Below are 22,802 nucleotides of genomic sequence, written 5' to 3'. Positions count from 1 at the left end.
CCATTAAATGGAACGGAATTAAATGAAATTAAGTGCAGTGAAATTGTATTGGTTTAGCATTGCCTGAGTTTGGCAGCTGGTGGGACTACAGGAGTGGCTTCTGTGAGAATTTGCTTGAAGCTTCTTCCATGTTTAGCAGACCCAGTTCTGGTGACTCCAAAGATGGACATGATACTGGTCAAGGTTAGCCCAATTAGAAACGGTTGCAAATCCTCCTAGGTTTTTGCCTCAGCGTTCTTCAGCGCTGTCAGATCTTCATATCAGGATGTCTGTCAGGCTTGGCTCTGTGAGGCAGTGAATATTTTCAACTCCCATCAGCTCCAAAGTGAATACCATTGAAAACGAAACAAAGAGTTTTTAAAAATAAATAAATAAATCAAGCTTAGGAGTATCCTCATTGTTATGTTGTCCCTATGCATTAATTTTTCTCTTCAGATTAGTCATGCACTTGAACGGGAAGTTCACAGTAGGGAAGCCAAATCTTATGTTCCTAATTTGGACCCTGGAAAGAAATGCAGCCTGCAAACCAGAGAAATATTAGCCCATGATTACACTGAAACCTCGACACTTAGTGCAAGATGTGTTCATAAGTGCTTTTCCCAGGAAGCAATAGCCTCTGCCCTGCAATTACATATTTAAACTCTTTGGAAAGGAGTTGTTTACTGAGTGAGAAAGGCACAAATCCCAGGCTGCTGGTCAGAAAGAGTCCTATGTAATCATCAGGATTACACCAATACAACAGTTCAAAGACCTTTGACATTCAATGAGTATTTTTCTCTTCTACAGAGTGAAGAGTGTTTGGACCTTAAAATGAAAATGAGCTGAGGCTTTGATTAGCAGAGCCACAAAGAAAGAAATGAAGAATGATTGTGGAGAGCCACAAGTATATGCTGAAAGCTTACAGGGAAACTGCTGGCAAGCAGGTTGTGATACATTTAAATTCCAAATGTAGATGGACTCGTATGTGCAGATGCCAAACACAACTGTTTCAATACACCTTGAAGAAGGTAGGAAATGCAAGAAACCCTCAAAAGAACAGCTTTGTGGTAACTGGCAAATGTTCCACTTGAGTAACTGCTTTATCCCTTGGCATGGTCATAGAGAATTGGTTCTGCTCTCTTGAAAACAACAGCTGTTCACTGCTGAAGGCTATTTCAGCTCCATCAGTACTGGTGCACTGGCCACAAAAGGCAGGAGCAAAGGTGACCAGGCACCAAATTCTCTCAAATGTACAAAGAAAACAATATCAGCAATGGGTGGGGTTACTGAAAATGCCAAGCATGATCTTTTCAGGCAAATATGATTTCTGAGGTGATGGTTGCTTCACAAGCAGTGAGTCAGAGAAGCTTCTTGGAATCTGTCTTTAGGCAGTGACATTCCACGGCAGGAACAGGTGTAGATAAGAGCAGTGTTTTAGGGCTTGTGCTGATAGCACAAAATGAGCAGAAACTGCTGTCACATAAAAACAGGCAGAAAAAATACAGGAAGAGGCCACAAAAAAGTGAAATACATTTCATGCTTGAAAGGTTGGACTTTCAGGTGTAGATGAAGCCAGAAGTGACATCCCGCTCCAAGCACTTTCTCCAGTTACTCCTGTCTGGCAGGTGCTGTCGGCGTAAGATCAGGAGTGCAAAGCACCACTTAGTGGAGTTTGGCTAAACCAAGCACTGGGCGAGGTGGAAGGAACTGCAGAACAATTGCTGCATTCTTCTATTCACTAGTGTGATCTAGTATCGAGACTTCAGGTTATTCTTTTAATGCCTGCAGGAATCTTTCCATGTGAAAAAAAAAAGGACTTTTTCTCTAGGATGTCACATGCTCTGCTACTAAACCACACTGGAGATCCTTAAAAGAATAATGTTCTGTGAGTGTAAGAAGTGATGTGCCGGTTTTATGCTCTCCTCGTCCGCTGTGTTTTTGAGCGGCACAACATGACATGTCACAATTCACGTGTCATTTTTACACTTGGAGAAGTGGCCAGCATGGACCAGGCCAGCCATCCTGGCTGAGTATGCTGCTGTTGACTGACACGTGTCTCGAGTGCCACAGGAGTGACAAGGATACAAGGCTGTTGTGGAGGTGCTGGCTTTTAAATCCCAGCTGCACGCACAGCCCTGGCATCTTGTCAGCAAGTACAGTTTTCAGTTTCATGGGACATTTCTTCTGGGGTTACCAGAGGACTTTGTTTTACCTTCATCTCCTCTTCCTGTTAACACAGCAGAAACTCATGTCTTGAGGCTCTCTCCTGTCTTTCTCCATCCCACATGCACTGTGTGATTCCATGGCAGAACCTGAGCTTGCACGAGCGCTTCACATGTACTCTCACCTCCCGATGCCAGGCAACTGAGTAACAGAAAAGCTGTCACAGGTCATTTTGCTACAGCCCCAGTGTTTGAAGGGTATTTAGGTTATAGTAAAACCAGATTTCAGCCCCAGTCAGCCTTTTTTTTCAGGATGAGGTGAACAGCTGGCTGGTGGATGTTGCCTGAACAAAGGTCTCCTTCTACTCCGAGTGGCCTCGAGGGACAGCTGCTGCTGCTGCTGTGTCTGGCTGGTCTGACAGCAGGATCCAAAAGAGGGATTTATCCTGTACAGCTGTGGAGGTCAGACAATCCAGGGCTCTATTTTATCCATAATAAAATGTGGGAGTACATTTTTCTCATACAACCTACCCAGATCCCGGAGAGACGCAGAGCAAGCTAAACCAGTTCCTCCATCACTATCCTTTTGCATATTTCTACCTTGGGTTCAAGAATCTAAAGCAGGGTAAACACAGCTCTGAGGGTTTCTTTTTGCCACGGTCTGACCATGTTAATTTCAACAGAGAAACTTTGGTTTCAGTGTATGTTAAATGAAAATATTATCATTTTCAAGGTAAAACATAATATATTGAATTATCCTTGAGAGAGATAGAGCACTTTATTCAACTGATCAAGCTTTGCTCAGTTAGCCTTTACTGAACTTGCTTTTCTCTTCTTTGCTCAAATTAACACAGTAACTGAAGTCAGTGGTAACCAAGGCTCTAAAAGCAGATAAAGGCAAAAACCTGCCTCTCCAAAGTCTTTAGTCTCACTAAGCAAAAAAGCTCACAGAAGGAGATTGAGATCAAAATCAGTGCTACCTAGCCCAGGAAAAAATAATTTGCAGGAGTTCATTTTGGATTCTTCTATATACATAAAGAGAGAATCATTAAGTTTGTACATGTAGAATTTTATCTTTTCTTATTCTCTCCATTATGTGGACAAACTGTTGAATTCACTGCTTTGATAAAAATCTTTCTAGAAGACTTTAATTATTCCCAAAATACCGCTTTTTCCCCCTGTCCTTTTTTTTTTTTTTTTTTAAAGTTAGAGGTTTATTAAAGAGATCATAGATTTTTCTAATGTTAGCTGTGAAATCCATATGGGAAAAAAAATCAAATAATTCTTGGCATTTATTATGCTAATTTTAACTGGGACTCAAAAGGTAAAGGAACTTAATGTCATTACCTATGCAAGATCTGAGAATGTGCATCTCCAGAAATAATGACCTTATTACAGTGTTGATCTTGTGTGGGTGGAAGTCTGGTGTAGAGGGAGCCTGGGGGAAATGCTCATGTATTTCACCTGCCTATTGTACATTATAGGTGAGCTCAGAGGTACAATAAGATACACATTTGTAAGTGTCCTACATGTAAGAAATAGGCAATTTAATGCATTAATCAGTGGAGTGCAATTACAGGCCTTAATTTAGAAGGTATTAGTCACTTGCCATAGATAACCTTCTGTGGCTATTAGAATTTCATAGGCTGAGTACATTACAACTGGCAAATGTCATTTGCACAGCCAGCACACACACAAGGGGCTGGTTTTGGCTGGAAGCACATTTTTTTTCTGTATTAAATCCACTCCATTAAATTCAAGAGAGAGCACCTCTTTGGGTCTTATTTCAATAAAGACTATATCCTGGCTGCATTTTAAGGGAGCTTATAAAGATTGCATGCTATTCATGTATTTTATTAACATGTTTAAAACGGGGTGGGATACACTGGAAATGTTATGAGCACATCAGCAGAAGACATCATAGCTGGTGATAAACCCTGCCAATAAACGGCCAATGAACCTGTTGCAGTCTTTATCAAAATGTGAGACAAATAACTATAAAACCTGTTACAGCATTTACTGATCTTTTATAAATTAACTTTCATATATGGTAATTTCTTGAAATTAGTAATGTGCTTAAAATTACGTCTCTCAGTGCTTAATTTCAAGAAGCTGCATAAATCTAGGAGACAGTAGAATCCTGTAAACAATTGTTCCTGATTTTTGTTTTTTTCCCATGCGTATTGGAGAGGAAATCTTTACCCCCCACATCCTAATCCCGTTTGGTGCCTGCTAGGTGTCTAGCTCGCTGTGGGTATGTGACTTGCATAAGACAAGGGAGGAGCAAGAAACGTGTCTGTGCCTAACAGAAACACCTTTGCAGGAAGACAGCTTTTGTTTTTGTTTCCATAATTTCTTTCAAGTGACAGAACAGCATGAGAGGGCTGTGTAGGTGTGCCTTTTGTGATCAAAATATAACATGCAGGACATGCTCATCAGCATCATTTGGAATTGCATTTCTTCCTGTGTTCTAGAAGGCACTAAAAGGTGTCAGCACAATGCCACAGAAAATACAGCTGCATTAACAAACAACTTGGCTGTTTCTTTTCTCTCTGAGAGAGAGAACAACCACAGTAGTTGAATATTTTGGCATCTTTATTATAGAGTCCTGGGATTTATGCACATGCGGCCTGGAGGTTTTTAATAAGTGGATCAAAGGCTTTAATCCAGAAGCAAGTCTTCAGTCGTAATAATGGTGTGCAAGCCTTGTTCAGTGACAAATCAGCCAATGCACCCACCCCAGAAAAGTTCCAAGTTGGATTTTCAACCATAACTTAGTAAGAACTTTTGCAAAGAAACACTTGTGTAAATTTGTTAGCAGCAGGTGACTGTACAACATGCAGCAGTGAATACATTGCTTCTATGCTGAAATGTAAATTATGTATTAAACAAAAAGATTCTCAAAACTATGGCCATAAAAGGATAACAGTCCTGCTTACCTGTTGCTTCAGCCACTTCTGAAGTTTTCACAAACTGAAACTGGCTTAGCTGGCACCTGAACTATCACAGCATTTCAGATCTTATTTTAGTAATGTCAGTATAAAATATCTTAGCCTTTTAGATATATGTGCAAACAGTTGGAGGCCCAAGCTGACAGGATCTACAAAACCTGAGGTGCTTCCCACCTGCAACAACAAGGTTTATAAGTGAAGTATCTACATCAGACAGATGTTTGTGGCCTGTGAACTGGGGGCAAGCATGGTTAAATCATGATGCTGCTTCATACTGTCACATAAAAAGAGGTGCCATGGTGGTAGATTCAGTAGAAAAGAGATTTACTACAGGCTTACTGTCTTTTCCTACTTTTACAGCTAATCGTGAAAATATTCAGAACTTAAAGTATCAAGTGTTCTCTATTCAATTATAAAAGGGAGAAGCCAGACCAAAAAGAAAATAAGTCATATTTTTGAGCATAAGTATCACAACCATTTCCTCACACCATAAATTTGCACAAAACAATTTGCTTCCAGATACTTCTCTAATATCCCATGTGTCCTCAAAGAATTGCATAGGACTTTTCCTATATTTGGCTTTCTTCAATTCCCTACGTTTTATTATTCCAAATTTAGCAGAATTACCTTTCTTTGAGGTCCCATTTTCTGTGGCCTTAGGACTGTTTCAGTGCCAGATCTGCCACCTGATTTAATGTAAGTATAATATACCCCAGGCAACCAGAGAAGTGCAGTAATACAATTTCATCAATTACTGCTCCTGTCTCTTCAATCTACTTCATTTCCTGATTTCAATGAGTACAATTATTGCAAGGTCCTATCCTTTTTGTCTGGTGGCCAAGCCTAGGGAGAAAGTAGAAAGACTTAGGAGTATTAGGGAAAGTTAAAGGGAAAGAGACTGGTGGATTTTCATCCTTTCATTCTTGCAAGAAGCCCCCCAGGAATCAGAGGATCCTATGCCTCTTACCATCAGGCAGGAGAAGGAGACCTAGTAGATGAAAGGGAGGGCAAATGAGTCCCTGCTTGGGGAGTTAACAAAATTGTATTGAAATTGTTTTGAAATATATATTTTTTTCATTTCAATTGCGTTTTATTTTATTATAGCATCATTCCAGAGTGTTACACTTTCTTCTCTGATTTCAAAATTTCATTTCCATTCATGAAAAGTTCTTAATTTCATGGAAGAAAACATTTCATTTCATAAAAGGAAACACAACCTTGTGAGTTCAATCAGGATAAATCTGGCAAGGTTTGGTCCACTTACCTACACTTGCTATCAATCATCCTATTCCATTCTATTGTTGATTTACAATTTTCTCTTTTTTTTTTTTTTAATTTAATTTCCTCAATTTCTTCTCCTGTCTCTTCATTTGACTTCATTCCGTGATTTCGGGATTACATAAAGTATAATTTTGAACAGTTTGGGTCATTTTCACTGCAGGTCATTATTTCATCCCAATACATTAGGTTGTAGTTGTTCCATTTACAAATTTTATTTTGCCTTCTTTCAACTGCATTTTGTAATATCATATCTCCTTTGAACAGATTTTGTTACACTTTCTTTTCTGAATTCAAGATTTTATTACATTTAATTGAAAGAAATTAGTCATTTAATGAGAGGAAATGAATATTTGAGAATTAAATGAGGATTAATTTGGCAAGGTTCAGTCCATCTCCCTGGATTTCCAATGTCTGGATGGGAACTGCTCCCTTTTCAAAGGAAAATAATACTCAGCCCCCAGTGTCTTGAAGTCAGCTCAAAGGTGGCATTTGGGGCTCTAAGGGCAGCCAGATTCCTAGCTGGTAGCAGCTTTCTTCTGGGAGAAATGCTGTGTCATTTGTGAATTTTGGAGGCAGCATCCCACTGTCTGCCAGCGTGACTGGATGCAAAGAGTGGCCATTTTCCATGGGAAAAAACCTCGTTCCTCCAGTGTCTCAGGGTCAGCTCAGATGTGGTGTTTGGTTCTTCAGTGGCAGCCAGAATTTAGGTATTGGCAGCTTTGAGCTGGCAGAAGTCCTACCATGTTCATTATTTTAGAAGACAGCAGCACACTTTGGGCCACTGTCTGTTGCTCATATAATCCTATTGGATTTTATTGTTTTCACTTTGTTGCAATATTTTCCTTTGCTATAAGCATTTCATTTATTTAATCTCTTGTCTTTTTGTTTGATTTCATTTCAGGATTTCAGTAAGTATAATTCTGCCAATTTTTGGTTCTTTTCACTGCACCTCATTTCACTGCAATCCATTTGGTTTTAGTCACTCTGTTTTCAAATTTTCTTTTTGTTTTTTTCAATTGCATTTGATTTCATCCTATCTCCTTTCCCAAGTGTTTGGTACACTTTCTTCTCTCATTTCAAGATTTCAAGTGCAGGAAAATGGACCAAATGTTGCCAAATGGATTCTCATTGAAATAGCAAGATTTCATTTCCTTTCATGAAATGAAGGATTTCCTTGTATGAAAGAAATACAATCTCCAAGTCAGAGAACAAAGTGAAACAAACAGACTGGGGTGAACTTATAATGAAGTGAAATTCAGTTTAAAGAAATAAAAGCAAAATCTGAACTAAATTATTGTAATCCAGTGTAATGAGATTACATGAAGTGATCCCCTTTGCACACCTTTTGTGGTTGCAATGTCCCTGGAGGCCTAGGCTATATGGTATGCAATCACTTATAAGTACTTAATAGAGGAGTGATATAAATATAAGTAATTAAAGGTACATAACACAGATTAGTATGAAAATAAGTACTTGGGTGTCATCTCTGGCCCAGCTGATTCCATAGAAAGCAGAACAGCTTAAGCAGGAAAGAATAAGAATTTCCTGTCTAGATATTCTCATTCTCTGGTGGGAGATCAGGGGACATCAGGGACAGAAGTAGAGTTCACAAAGAGAAGAAGCAATCTAGATAGGAGAAGGATCCACATCTTGGTGTGACTTGTGAGCAAAAGCTGCCTTAGGTACTTAATTCCAAAACAGGTTGAGATTTATGCAACCCCAAGAGACTCGAGTCTCATTTTATTTAATAATCTTAAAACATAGCCCTCAGTGCTGCACTTCCAGCTGTCCAGATTAGGTGATGCTTTGATTAACAAGGTGTAGATCCAGCGCTTTATCCATGTCTCCCATACAATGTTTCTGAATCCCCAGCTCTCTCCTGTGGATATGGCCATGCAAAAGTGAGCTCAAGAGTTCGCTCAGAGATGGTCTCTTTTTCAAATAGCATCAATTTCCAAAAATTTTATCTAAATGTAACATGAAAACCTAAATTACTATATTTTTTTTTAATTAAAGTTACCCTGTTCTCTCTTTTACCTCCCCTTTTCATGCCTGGATTGCTCTCTAAGAATTACAGTAACAGGCAAATAAATCACTTCAGTTACAGATCTATCATTCAGTCCTAACTACTTTAGGAAGCCTAAGTATTCCACTTAGTATAAGGTAATGTAGGAAATGAAATGTAATGGCCATTAGAAACAGGATAATAACATGAGTGGAGGATCACCTGCTTACAGCTATCTTGGGTCAGATTAAGTGCAGATCAGAGAGCCAGCTGTATTGGAGGTAAGAGAGATGTGCTGACTCTTTCCACCTCAAAAAAAGAGCAAAAGAAACAGCTCAAGCACCAAGCAGCTAGCAAACAGAAATGTTGATGTTTCTTTGACTGAGATGAGTCAGTCTGATCATCTCCTATGGATTAAAATGCAGCAAAGCCCACAAAAGCTGCCTCCTGTCTCTGGCTGCACCCCTCAGTCTGGTTTTCCCTGGCCTGACCCTCTCCGATGGAATCACGGAATGGTTTGGGCTGCAAGGGACTGTAAAGATCATCCAGTTTCAACCCCCCTGCCAGGGGCAGTGACACCTTCCACAAGACCAGATTGTTTAAAGCCCCATCGATCCTGGCCTTGAAGGGGCTTCCACAACTTCTCTGGGAAACCTGTTCCACTGCCTCACCACCCTCACAGTGAAGAATTTCTTCCCAACATCTAATCCAAACCTAATCTAAATTCTGTCCGTTTAAAGCCATTATAACCCCCGTCCTATCGCTACATCCTTTGTAAAAAATCCTTCTCTCGCCCTCTTGTGGGCACCCTTTAAGTACTGGAAGGTGCTCTGAGGTCTCCCTGCAGCCTTCTCTTCTCCGGGCTGAACAACCCCAGATGTCTGCACAAGAGAGATGCTCCAGATCTCTAAGAATCTTTGTGACCCTCTCTGGAGCTGCTCCAACACTTCACTTCCTTCTTTTATCCACATAATCACCACTTCCCTCTAGTCCTTATCCCTGCGGCTCCCGGGCTCTGCCCTTTGGTTACCCTGCCCTGCGTGAGGGAGCAGCTCGGCCACTCTCCTTCCCGCGCTCCGGGGCGGCGCTTCCCCGCCGGGCCCGCGCCCCGGCATTCCCGGCATGTGGAGGAGGCTCTCCCGCTCCAGCCGCCCGGTGTGTATGCGGGAACAGCTCGGGGAACGGGGAACACGGCGGGGAACAAGGCAGGGAACGAGGCGGCTCTTCCCGGCCGGGTTTCCATGCGCGGCCGCTCCGCCCCGCAGCGCTGGCGGCACGGGGCTGCGGAGGGAGCGGGAGCCTGCACGGGTCCGGCACAGCCCGCGGCGCTCCGAGGGTCAGTTTCAGCCTTTCTTCCCACCCTCCACCGCCCCTCTTTCCACTGTCCCTTTAAGCCGCCAAGAAATAAGGTTTTCCACACCTAGGAGAATGTTTTGGCAGCAGGGTTTCACTTCGTATTTTTCAGAGCATTATGAAATTTAGCACTCATTCGCTTTCCCGCCTCGAGGCGCATGAAGATTACTACTACACTCTTCTTCTTCTTCTTCTTTTTTTTTTTTTTTTTTTTTTTTTTTTTTAATGGGATAAAAAACAGATCTGTGGGGTACAAAGTCCCTAAGAGGCAGGAAGGTGTTGAATTGAAGGTGTTGCTTAATAAGACAGGGCTGCATCTGCACCTTTGAAGAGTCCAGTTTATGGGATTTCAGCAGTTCCACCCTGGACTTTAGTACTTGAGAATTTGAGCACGAAATGTTTTGCTTTTGCAGACACCCAGCAGTGCCTCAGTTATCCAACCTGGCTAGCACATGGCATAGGTGTTGTCAGACAGGCTTCTAGCTCCGACCTAGCATAAAGCACAGCAGCGTTGTAAAATGGAGCAGTGAGCTATTGCTGTATTTCTTTAATTCCGTGAGTTACAGCTGGGAGCATTCACCCGGGTCACAGGAGAGTTCAGCCCATCAGATCTCTGCCCGAGGGTGAATGAGACAAGTGTCTTCCTCTTAATTGGCAACAGGCTAATTTTGGCGTCTCCAGCTTCCTTGTGAAGCTGTGCCATTATGCAAGAACTTTCGGAAGCTGAGTAAGGTGGTGAAAGACAGGAACTAGAGGACAGGGCTAGAAGGATCCCCACAGTGTTCTCTAAGGTTGGTTTCTGGGTTGAACACATGCACAATCAGAACATGGAAACAGCCCAGAGCAGATCTTCTCCCTTCCCTCCCTTGGCCCCATAGAAAGAATCCCCAACCCTCGTTAGTCTGAAACATGTATTTGATTTAGAGAATCTTGAGCATTATTCACTCAGTTGGAAGAACTATAACGGAAGAGGAGAGTGCCTCCTGTCCAAAATAACCAATGCTTCCACAGTTAGTGGGTATAGGTGTGAGAAAAGGGCTTGGTGTTGCATTGTGAAGAGAATGCTGACTGTAGCTGTTTTACTTGACAGATTAATATGCTAAATAAAGACATAGCTGGCTTTCTCTCTGGAAAGAGCTGAACAGGGAGAAAATTTAAAATATAACCTGCATGGAGATTTCTGTTTTGGCAGTCCCTTGGTGTCTGACTGCAGGTCTTTATGGATTCAGAAATCAGGTGCATATTCTTCTAGATGCACTGCATGGAGTATGTCATTCAGTCTCCTGCTTCCACTCTACACACCTTTCATCTGCTCAGCCTGTGTGACAGCTGTTATTTCTGGTTGGGATGGGGCTGGCTTGTGTAAGGATAAGCAGTGGGTAAGCAATTGATCTGGGATACATATGCAGGTGAGCCCTAGGGTGCTCCTGCCATGCTGGGAATCAATGGAACAGCTCCCTCACCAAGAGTCTCCCACAGGAATGGTTTCAGGAAGGCTACCAGCTCCTTTTCTACCTTCCTCACTTGGTAGGTCTTCATTGCATCACAGATTCAACAGTACAGAGTTTTTTCAGCCGTAGTAGTAAGTGAAATTTTCACGTCTTTCTCCTCCACCACGAAGAGCAAACCCAAATTCATTCAGATCTAAATCCTATTTAAAATAAATTCAAACATCTCAATTCCAGGAAAATCTGGAGCAGGTTTCTAATTTCACCTAAAAGCTGGGCAGATTTTATCACTCTTTATATTATATTTATGGTCCTTTTGTCACTGGACATTTGCAGCTTGTTATCTTTTGATTGCTTTTTTTAAAGTCCACATGCAAAAAAAATACTTGCAAAAGCAAACATCTCTTTTATAATTTGTTCCATTTGGCTCCACATATTCAGGAATCAGTTTCCATACTTTTTAAATAGTTTTCTAATAAAAAACGTGCACAGGTTTGGTCCCAGAAGTGCAGGAGTGGTAACCATGCCATTCCCCCTCTGGCTGATCACCGATACTCATCTTTGCTGACTTCAGGCTACCAAACTATTACCACTGGTTTTATGCCTCACAGCTGTTTCACAGGCATAGCAGCACTGATGAGCTTTATAAAAAGGTGAACTGTACAGAGCTCTGCTTGTGACCCCAGGAGTTACAGTCTGAATGCTGCTTCTCCACTTTGTCAAGAATTCACTGCTTCCTGAAGGATTTCTCTCTGGCTTCCTGTAACTTAAAAACTTGTCTGTCATTCCTAAGACTCCTTTCCTATTATCACTTTGATCTTTTCTAGGTGAGTGCTTAAATCTTGGCTGCTTCTAATTACCCTCTAAGCACAAAAAAAGGAACATTGTGTCCCTGGGCTAAATCCAGTTTCTGAAAAACAAAGTTATAGCAAAGAGGGAAGGGACACTTAACAGGAAAGAGACTTTTTTTCTCACAGAGTGGCTTCTGGTGTAGACCAGGCAATTCTCACATGACAGCTTTCAAAGAATAAGGAAAACATGGGCTCGAGATGTGAGGTAAGAATCCCTGAGTGGTGACTGTGACTCCCAGAGATGGTTTGTGCAGCCTAGAATGAGTGTCACTCATGGCAAACAACAGTAGCAAAAACTTTGGAAAAACAAAAAACCCCACCAAACGAAAAACCCCCAAACATCCAAATGAATCTTTGCTGTCCTCACTGAAGCCCTATTTCCTTAGGGGCTGGAAGACAGGATGTTGGTTCTCTTTGAGGCCCAGCTGAGGCTCTTTCTGCCTTCATGCTGTCCTGTGGCACACAGGGCAGAGCTGGGCTGCCTGGGGCTGGCTCATGGACCAGTGCTCAGTGCTGGGGCCATTCTGGGACAAACAGCCCAGCTGGCTGCTGGGCAGGGAAATGAGCAGGCTGGCCCTGCTCACCAGGGACACACTCAAAACTGTGCTAGAGGCTAAAAACAGCTAAGCTAGGGCCAAAAGCTGAGGTCTGGGCCTAGGGCTCTCTCGCTGCATATCCAATTTATTCCTGCCCTCCACAGAATAGCTCAGAGCATGTTTTAGTCTCTGTTTTCAAGTTTATTTTCCTATCCTTCTGGGGACTGCTCCCCTGTAAAGAGCTGTTAGACTATAATTAGTGGAATCACATCTGTCTGTGTGTTTGCATCTCATCATATAATCTGATGGGACATCAAAACAAACAAATAAATACAAACAGAAAGTAGATCATTACACCCAAACCAGTACTGGCTTTTATGGTCCTTCTGCTCTGCCAGGCCATTAAATGCCTTGCTGCCTTATGCTTTTCTCCATCAATGATAGGAGCTGTCACAGTGCTCAATTACCTTGTAAGATGCTTCTTCATTTCAATAGGAAATATGCTATATTTGATTTAAGCATCCTGGCAACTTAAGGGAGAAACTGAAGGGGTGGGATGGGCACATTCATCCATCATCTGATGAATGAAATAGTTTCTATTTTAGATCTTAATTGGCTAGAGAGGCCCCATGACAAAAAGTGTGTTTACACTGCACAACTTTTTATGAGCACAAATGCATATATTGTGATATCCTAAAGCCCAGTCAAAAGCTTGAAGCTTTATTTTTTTTCAGTAAGTAGATTTTGTCTAATCAGATAACTGCAGCAATACAAATTTTCACACAATAGCAGTTGGCCTTTATCTGACCAGTTTAAGAACAAAGGCTTCCTGTTTTGCAATATATCTTTCAAGATATCTTTTATGACCTAAATAAATATTACAAATTCATTGTCAGTAGGCTTTCTGTTAGATTAAAAGAAAAAGGATGCTCTTTGAAGGTCTTTGTGGTTTGTTTTTTTCTGAGAAACTTTACCAACCACCAAATAAAAATAGTCCTTCACAGTCAGTGAATATCACCAGCCTCTGGGAAAGATAATCTTAATTTTTGCCATGAGTGAGGAAAATATGAATGATACTAAGGCATCAGACAATGATCTTTTGTTCTATGCTTTCTCCAAGAAGTAGGAATGATTCTCATTTCCCTACAGAATTGTGACCTGGGAATATAAAGAGAAGACTGCACAAGGGAGACTCCTTTGGATGGCTGGAAGGCGCCCAAGATCTGAAGAAGGAGATTGAGACATCTTTATCTATTCAGGTGAATTTTCATGGGGTTTAGACAGCAATTGCACGGCAACTTTTCCAGCACATTTTTGTTGGGGGTGTGGAAAGAGGAGCAATAGGTGCTTTCTAAATTTCCATAAAAAAGTTGCTGCTCTGCCATGAATAACAAAAAGAGACAGTCTGAACCCTCCTTTTTAGGGTTTAGCTTTACTCCAGGCCCTGCTTACTGACAGTTCCTCTGGGTGTCCTCAGGCCAACACAGCTGTGCTGAGATAGACAGGCACTGCTACAGCAGCCACCCTCAGGTACTGCCAGTTCCCATCCTCCTTCGCTCTGGTTTGAAACCAGGTTAGCAAAATCAGGTTTTAAAACATTGAGTACAATAGGGAAGATCAATTCCAGGTGACTCAAAGCCTTCCCACTTTTGCCCTTCCCTTTACTACTTACCCTTTCTGACATCAGTGCAGTAGAAGGAAACAGAATCTCACATGCAGGACTCTGGTTCTCTGAACTTCAGCGCTCCAGTTTTCAATGATGAAAATTTTCAAGAATTGTCAGGACAAGAGGGTATAGACTCAAGCTCCACCAGGGAGGTTCAGGTTGGACATCAGTAAGAATCTTTTCACTGAAAGGGTGTTTAAACATCGGAAGAAGCAGCCCAGGGAGGTGGTGGAGTCACCATCCCTGGAAGTGTTGAAGAAACAAATGGACCTGGCAATTATTGCTACGGTTTAGTTGGCATGGTGGTGTTTGGTCAAATGTTGGACTCATGAACTTGGTGGTCTTTCCCAACCTTAAAGATTCTGTGACTCTATGATTCTATTAATTGAGCATTTACACATGCCTTCATCTCCATGTCCCTGCACAGACAGGTAATTGAATGGGGTGATCCTTATTTTGGGAGAATATTCTTCTCCAATATTCTTCCCAAAAGGTTTTACATGCTAATGTACAGTGGTGAAGGGTTGCTTAAATGTTAAATGATGGGATTCTGATAAATTACAAATCTTTGTGGTCTTCATGAGAGTAGTAAGAGGCATTCCTTACTTCCAGCATCCCCCTGCTGCTCACGGATTCAGGGAAGAAGGTAATAACTTAGGCAGAAAGGGAGAAAAGAGTTTACAAGTGAAATCATTCTTGACGCTAAACCAGAGAAAAGTTGGAGTGTAATAACAGCTAAAAGATTGTTAGATGTTTTTTTAGCTCACAAAAATGTGGAGAAGCAGGTCAATGTAAAAGAAAAGATCTCTAAAAATATTTCCCCATTTTCTTGTATTCTCATGATAAAAATAAAACTACATTTTAGAATTTAAAACCAAAATTTTCTAATTCTTGCACTCTAAACATTCTGAGCTTTTTCTAGCTGTCTGTTGTACACTTATCTGTTAAATATTGACTTTTAAAGTATTTTCTCTTTGTCACTGCTTTTGATGATGCTGTGATTCTGCCCAAACTTTAAAAGCATCCATCTAATCTGGGATGAAAATGTAAATGTCTGAAAGATAAATGTAATTTAAAACTATTTGTGCTAAACACCGTATATCAAGGTGTCAAGAAGAAGCAATATAATAGTTATCAAATATTAAGAGGGTAACTTGGTGTTTTGTTGTTTTCATGATTCAAGCAAAGAGAAAAGTAAAAAAGTAAACAAGCTCTTGAATGACCTGCTGTATGTTTAGCTGTGTCTTTTTATAATAACCTACTATATTTTGTAGTCACAACAAACATTATATAGTTTACTGCCTATAAAGTCCCTTTTAAAAGTGCATACTATGTCAAGAAAGGGGTTAGTAGGTACAATTATTTTTTAGTACTTGGAATTATTCCCAATAGAAAAAGATAAAATTTCTTCATGGTTATTTTAAAGTGCAGTACACAGACAACCCCTTTAGGGCTAATAAATTGCTTTGTTCTTTACTATGCTCAATAAAAGAGAATTTTGATGCTCACTGCCTGCAATTTGATTTCCTTTGCGGCACATTCTAAATTCCTTAGTGAGACAAAACATGAATGAAGTTTGAATGCCAGGACTCCAGATATCAACTCTTATCATATATCCTTAATCTCTTTTACTTTCAAGGATCAGAGCTTGTCTCAAGCACAGAGCTTGTCTTAAAAATGACAAGATCACTATTTTAAGTTGTGAGCTATGTGGGTTTCCCACTTAGTGTTTGAGCCTCTAGGATGAAAATTCACAGTCCCATTCCAGCAGTCAAAGCTACTACAAGGGAAGGTTTTAATATAATCAGGTAACTTGGAGAACATCACCAAAAATGTTTGATACAGTGGGATCAAGTCAGTTATGGGAGTGGACTGCACTTTCTATAGAGCAGATAGTCTCTAAAAATTGGCTGGATCTTTCCTTTTTTTTTTTGTGGTGGGAATGTCATAGTGGCTTCTACTGACATACTTTCTGACTTCCCAGGAATCCCATTGTATGGTAGCAATAAGCAAATTTTATTTAATTTAATAATGCAGTATTCTGGATAGAGTTTTGTACTTGTCCTTTAAAGAGGGAGGCGTGCTCAAATCAGAACAGTAATCGTTCAAAGCCCCAGTGTTGTCCTCTCTTGTATTCTCCATTGAGTCGTCACTTCATTTCAATAAATGCTTGGCTAAAAGCAGAAGCAGATGGTTGCAGTCTTAGTTAGAAGGTTAGGAGTTTTTTTTTAAAACTACACTACACAAACAACCACTTTAAGGCCAATAATTTGCTCTGTTCTTTACCATGCTCAATAAAAAAGACCTTCCTTGCTCTGAAGAGGTTTTTGTCTTAGATAAAAAGGGTGACAGGCAGACAGAGGGCATAATGCAAGAAAAATAGAGAGTGGCAATAAAAGGATTCATCAATAAGCTGCATAAATTGTGCTATGCACCTTTTTGTATAATTTAGGAATTTACATTTTGGAAAATGTAGTTTTTCATAAAACATGAAATCTTGCAGCACAGTTTCAGGCTACTGCTTTTTGTTTTGTTTTGTTCCATTACTGTTAGTCTTGCTCCTGCCTATACTTTCTAAACTATTTTACAGCCATTTCTAGAACAATTTCACATTGTCAGGTTAATCTGAGGCTTGAGGAGCCCGAAGAGAGGTTCCCCTTCTTAAGAATTCATGGCTTTTAGGCACCTCTGTGTGGTAACAATCTGAATTCCAAACAGGTGACGAGGAGAGCACTCAGGGAAAGAGCAGCATTTGCCTACTCTGTTGAGATAACTGGGTGGCTGCACTTTACTTGTACAATCCAAACTGTTTTAGCCGTTTTGGAAAAACTAATTAAGGAGTTAAACTAATGCACCAGCATTACCAGTTCCATGGTGCAGATTAAATAGCTAGGCCAATATTTTTACTCTTACCTGGTGGGGTTTTTAGGAACATAAAGAAAAGTTACTTTTTATGTCATAGGAGGTCCTCACATCTTTTTGGGATGCATGTTCTGACCAAACAGCCTATCCAGGTGATGCTTGTTAGACTTCAGAGAAAGGATAAATCCCAAATCACAAGTCATCTTTAGGGTGACATTAGTCCTCTATTTTACAGCTGTTTAAAATGTGCTCTGAAACTCACTGCAGAGACAGCCAGCTGCAGAACAAATTCTCACTGTTGTCACTTTTTTTCACATAGGTTGATGATGTTGTGCCATCAGGTCCTCTTTGTCTTTGGGCTGTCGCTAGCTAGTGGTGTGGGTGCATCTAGAAAGTGCTACTCAGAAGCCCAGGTCTCCATATATTTTTTCTGTGGCCTCACAGATGTTCCACCTGTGCCAAAGGATACAATGAAGCTTTTCCTGACTTACAACTACATCAGACGAGTGACTTGGTTTCCAGTGCTGGAGCACCTGTGGCTGTTGGAAATCGGAACCCAGTTAGTCCATCCTGTTACCATAGGAAAAGGAGCGTTCAGGAACCTGCCAAACCTTCGTATCTTAGACCTGGGAGACAATAAGATTCTTCAACTGGATCTTGATGCTTTTGTGGGCTTGCCAAACCTGACTGTCCTCCGTCTGTTTCACAACTACCTTGGAGATTCCATCCTGGAAGAATGTTACTTTCAAGATTTGAGGTCATTGGAAGAATTGGATCTTTCTGAGAATGAAATAACAAAACTTCATCCCCATCCCTTATTTTATAACCTAACAGCCTTGAAAAGTGTGAACCTGAAATACAACAAGATATCCAACTTTTGTCAAACCAATCTTACCACCTTCCAAGGAAAGCACTTTTTATTTTTTAACCTCGGTTCTAATCAGCTGCACAAAACAGAAGATGTGGCCTGGGCCAAGTGCCCCAATCCTTTCAAAAATATTACATTTAGCTCACTAGACCTTAGTGACAGTGGCTGGAGCACAGAGAGAGTCCAGTATTTCTGCACAGCCATTGAAGGGACTCAAATAAGTTCTTTAATATTTAGCTCTACTATAATGGGTTCAGGATTTGGCTTTAATAACTTTAAAAATCCAGATGATTCTACTTTTGCAGGCCTAGGAAGAAGTAATCTTAGGTTCTTTGACATTTCACAGGGTTATGTTTTTTCTCTCAATTCTTTAGTCTTTCAAAGTCTTGGCAATCTGGAATCACTGAACCTTTTCAAAAACAAGATAAATCAAATCCAAAGGCAAGCATTTTTTGGCTTGGGCAACCTAAAAATTCTCAATCTCTCAAGTAACCTTTTGGGTGAGTTGTACGATTATACTTTTGAGGGTCTATATAGTGTAATGTATATTGATTTACAGCAAAATCATATTGGGATGATTGGTGGCAATTCATTCAGGAATTTAGTAAATCTGAAAATAATTGATCTCCGAGACAATGCCATTAAAAGACTCCCTTCCTTTCCACATCTGACCTCTGCCTTTTTAGGTGACAATAAGCTAATGTCTATAGACAACGTAGCAATAATTGCAACACACCTTGAATTAGAAAGAAATTGGTTGGCAAACCTAGGTGACCTGTATTTTCTTTTCCAAATTCCAGATCTGCAATATATCTTCTTAAAACAGAACCGGTTCTCTTACTGTGAGGAGAGTGCTAATGTTATAGAAAACAATCAGTTAGTATATTTGGACCTAGGTGAAAATATGTTACAGTTGGTGTGGGAGAGAGATTTATGTTTGGATGTGTTTGGGGCATTGCCCAAACTTCAGGTACTACATCTGAATAACAACTACCTTAGTGCTCTTCCACAGGAGATTTTTAGAGGTCTAACATCTCTTAAAAAACTTAACCTGGCTTCCAACCTGTTGTCTCATCTTTCTCCTGGGCTTTTCCCACAAAGCCTAACGAACCTAAACTTATCTGGAAACCAGCTATTTTCCCCTGAGCCTGAAGTCTTTATGACTTTGAGTATTCTGGATATAACACATAATAATTATGTCTGTGATTGTGCTTTAAAGAGCCTGCTAGTGTGGTTGAATGAAACCAATGTAACCCTGGCTGGCTCCCAGTCTGACAGGTACTGTGTGTACCCCCCTGCCTTTGAAGGGGTACCCCTGTCATATATAATATATGATGGCTGTGATGAAGATGAACTCCAGCAGACACTCAGATTCTCACTATTCATCTTCTTCTCGGTCATTCTTCTCTTGTTTCTGGTGGCAGTCATCATTTTTACTCGCTGCCGGGGGATTTGTTTCATCTGGTATAAAACCACCACAAAAAGACTGATAGACAACCAACCACGAGCAGCAGATAAATGTGAATACAAATATGATGCTTATCTGTGCTACAGCAAAAATGACTTTGAATGGGTCCAGAATTCTTTGCTAAAGCACCTGGATTCGCAGTATTTTGATAAAAACAGATTTACTTTGTGTTTTGAAGAAAGAGATTTCTTGCCTGGGGAAGAACATATCAACAATATTCGTGATGCCATTTGGAGCAGCAGGAAAACAATTTGCATTGTAACCAGGCATTTTCTCACAGATGGGTGGTGTGTGGAAGCCTTTAATTTTGCCCAGAGCAGGTACTTCTGTGATCTGAAGGATGTCCTTATTATGGTAGTGGTTGGGTCACTTTCTCAGTATCAACTAAAGAAACACAAACCAATTCGAAACTTCTTACAAAGGAGTCAGTATTTGCGGTGGCCTGAAGATTATCAAGATGTAGACTGGTTTTTAGATAACCTTTCTTGCCAAATTCTGAAGGAAAAAAAGGTGCAAAGGAAAACCAGTGGTATAGAGCTGCAGCCTGTAGCAACTGTCTCACACTGACTATGTGAGTTCCTGGCAAATATCCCATTTCCAACTGTGCCATAGCAGGAATAAACAGAAGATGGCTTCATCTTTCCTTGAAAAGACATGCAGAATGGTAACTGTTTCAGTATAAATCCTTCAGAACATAGAGACAAAGCAACCAGCAGATTTATGAAAGTGCAAATAGACTAAAACATGCATTTTCAGAAGAATTGAATGAATCACAGATGCTTCACATTTTTGATGCATCTTCAGTCACTTTAGTCCTGATTTTGAGTGCTGCTTAATGGTCTGATTCAGCTAGAGAAGGATGTTCATGGTTGTTTTTTCAAAGAGAACCCATGGTACTGTCCAGGAGTGACCAAAAGTGCTCTCGGGCACTGCCAAGCCTGATCATTGTGGATCCTGGACTACTTAATTCTGTACTTGCTGCACTGGTAACTTTTCATGCTCTGTTTCAAATAGTTTTGCACCTTTATGCTTTATATTGGTGTAACACAGATTTAATTTGTTTTCTTCTCAGTTAACCTCAGCTCAGCTGGAACATTCAAACTTTGGACTCCATTCATGCCCTTCCCCTCCACCAACTTCTCTGCTTGGTGGTCAAACTACAATTGTTGGTCAAGAACATTTGCTACTTGCTCAGCTTTGGTGCTTTTTCACTCGACCTGCCTCCTGCCCTGCAGAGAGGAACCACTATCCCCTTTGGAATAGTACTGAAGCAATCCTGAGCTTGGAAAGGAAACAAGAAACTACCTCAGCAGCTGTGCAGGCTGTACCCTGGTGACAGGGCTTTTGCCTTCTGGGAGTGGGAAATTCACTTGTACACTTTGTAATTGTCTGGTGTAATTTGGGTTGTCCTCAGCACACCCGGTGTGCTGATTAGTTCTAAGGTGTTTTCTTGCTTCTGTTGAAATGTTTTTCTAGAGACATTAATGCCTAGCTCTCCCTTACTTCTCTATTTTACCACGGTATGCTCAGTCTATGTCTTCAAGGGGTTGTTTAGGGTCAGTTTAATAAAATTCTAACTCAGTGTTCACTGTTACAGGACCTGCACCTATTATTTCGATCTTGACATAGTCCTTGCATGTACTGTTCACATCTGTTTGTGCATTCATTCAACCAAAACTTACCAAAATAATTTCAGTGTGGTCTCAGTGAGAATTCTTGCAGTAGTGAGGAAGCAGGAATGGGAGGTTTTATAAGATGTCTGCCTCAACCTTAGCTGCAAATAAATAACATCATCTTAACTGTTTTGATAGAGATGAAAGAGCATAATCCACTTTGTGTGAATGCAGGTGCTGGAATATAGATGTGCCTGTGGCTGATCTAATTTACTCTCAGCGCAGTATATACTGATTGATAAAATTACTACAGCAAAAAATCTCTTCCTTCTCAATAAGTGTAGTCATTCAGGAAGGCAAAAAGGGCTAAACCTTGGGATATTTTCCAGGCGGCAGGGACACGGGGCTGCAGCTATAAGGACTGACTGTGGTGCTGGAGCTCTGGGTGTCGCTGTTGGCTCAGGTAACAGCCCGGCTCTCCTGAGCCCCTGCAGCCCCTGCAGCTGCTGGCAGGAGGGGAAAATCCTGCTGCAGGGAGAGGGCTGGGGAAGCACCAGCAGCCCTGGCTTCCCAGAGCCCCATCCTGAGCCGTCAGAAAAGCCATCACGGGCATTTCAGCTCTCTGCACATCTTACATTTCTCTGAAAAAACACAACTCTTTCTCCTTTTGTCCCATCAGCCAGTGCAGATATTTATAGGCGTCCTTTAAATGCAGAGGCTATACCAGGGAGTATTTCACATAAAACCCACTGGCAGATAGCCAAAGCAAGAATGAATCTGTACAATGAAGATCATCTGCAGGTCCAGGTACTTAGTCTATGTGCATGGTGTAAGAGCACCCTTAAGAAATTATATTTGAATGAGTATCACAAAATATTTTTGGTCAAGGGTTAATTTAGAGCCCTCTCTACTTAGGACATAACTGTATATTTACAAAATACTCCTGTCACTTCACTGCTAACCTGTGTATGCAGGAATGACAAGTAGATGCAGGAGATGGTTTAAACCAAGGCTTTTCCATTTCATCTGAAAAGCTTCTGTCTATTTCATGCTTAGGCCACTGGTGGGAGATGCCTACATAAGGTTTGCATTTACTTCAGACTTTGGACAGGTCTGACTTTTTACATGGAGTTTTTAATAAAACCCTTGGATGAAATTTCATTGTCTACCTTTGTCTTTAAAAACCAATTTCAAAAGTTAAGGAGATCACACCTGTGCTGGAAGCAGATGGGAAAACGTCTTCCACAGAGGCAGCTTAGAAATGTAGAATTAGTCCAGCCTCTATCTAGAAAATTCTATTGCAAGGGGTCTACAAAAAGCAGTAAAAGAATTTTTGGAGAACATGCTACTGAACCATTCCTGACTGTGGAGTGGTTTGCAGACAAATTAATAACTGCAGTGTCAAATTTTAAAGAGATCCAAAATAACTTTATTTTTTACTCTTTGTGAAACCATTCCAAGCCTGAGACTTTCAGAACACATACAGTTGGTTCAGCCTGTCCTATATGATGAAAAATTGCCTTCGAATAGATCATAGGACCCTGATCACCACCTCTGTAGAGTCAGCTATCTTAAATGACAAAGCCTGGGGAATTGTTGAGAAAGAGCTTGTGCTGACTTGATACTCCTCTGCTCAGCAGGAACCACAAAAGCATCCTGTACAAAAATGGAGAATGACTATGCTTGATGAATTCAGGCCATAAATTGAGCCTCAGCCTCATAACTATTGATCGGATTTCCTTCAGGCTCACTGGGAACA

General features: G+C 40.8%; 1 protein-coding gene and 1 long non-coding RNA gene across 4 annotated transcripts; one reads left to right on the top strand and one right to left on the bottom strand.

The window, feature by feature from the left end:
* Nucleotides 1-5,888: 5,888 nt before the first annotated feature.
* Nucleotides 5,889-9,725, bottom strand: LOC115494530 (uncharacterized). The gene is made up of 3 exons (XR_004367462.3): nucleotides 9,409-9,725; nucleotides 8,601-8,687; nucleotides 5,889-8,252 (listed from the first exon to the last, which is right to left on the bottom strand). It is a non-coding gene; the product is annotated as an uncharacterized lncRNA (long non-coding RNA).
* Nucleotides 9,326-22,199, top strand: TLR5 (toll like receptor 5). Of its 3 annotated transcripts, none has more exons than XM_072927596.1 (3): nucleotides 9,326-9,533; nucleotides 13,716-13,825; nucleotides 17,539-22,199. In XM_072927596.1, the coding sequence occupies exon 3, from the start codon at nucleotides 17,565-17,567 to the stop codon at nucleotides 19,995-19,997; it is 2,433 nt and encodes an 810-aa protein (XP_072783697.1). In that variant the 5' UTR covers nucleotides 9,326-9,533; nucleotides 13,716-13,825; nucleotides 17,539-17,564; the 3' UTR covers nucleotides 19,998-22,199. The 3 variants fall into 3 exon arrangements, with proteins under 3 accessions (XP_072783697.1, XP_072783695.1, XP_072783696.1); XM_072927594.1 differs by having other exon boundaries at nucleotides 17,414-22,199; XM_072927595.1 differs by lacking the exon at nucleotides 9,326-9,533 and adding an exon at nucleotides 9,946-12,235 and having other exon boundaries at nucleotides 17,414-22,199.
* Nucleotides 22,200-22,802: the final 603 nt, after the last annotated feature.

This window comes from Taeniopygia guttata, chromosome 3 (genome assembly GCF_048771995.1).
Source record: "Taeniopygia guttata chromosome 3, bTaeGut7.mat, whole genome shotgun sequence".
NCBI lineage: Eukaryota > Metazoa > Chordata > Aves > Passeriformes > Estrildidae > Taeniopygia > Taeniopygia guttata.
Note: the sequence above shows the minus strand (reverse complement) of the source record. Positions and strands in the feature narration are given on the sequence as shown.

Excerpts from the sequence above, each read along its gene's own strand:
- TLR5 (XM_072927594.1), top strand. The coding sequence starts at position 17,418 with ATGATGTTGTGCCATCAGGTCCTCTTTGTCTTTGGGCTGTCGCTAGCT.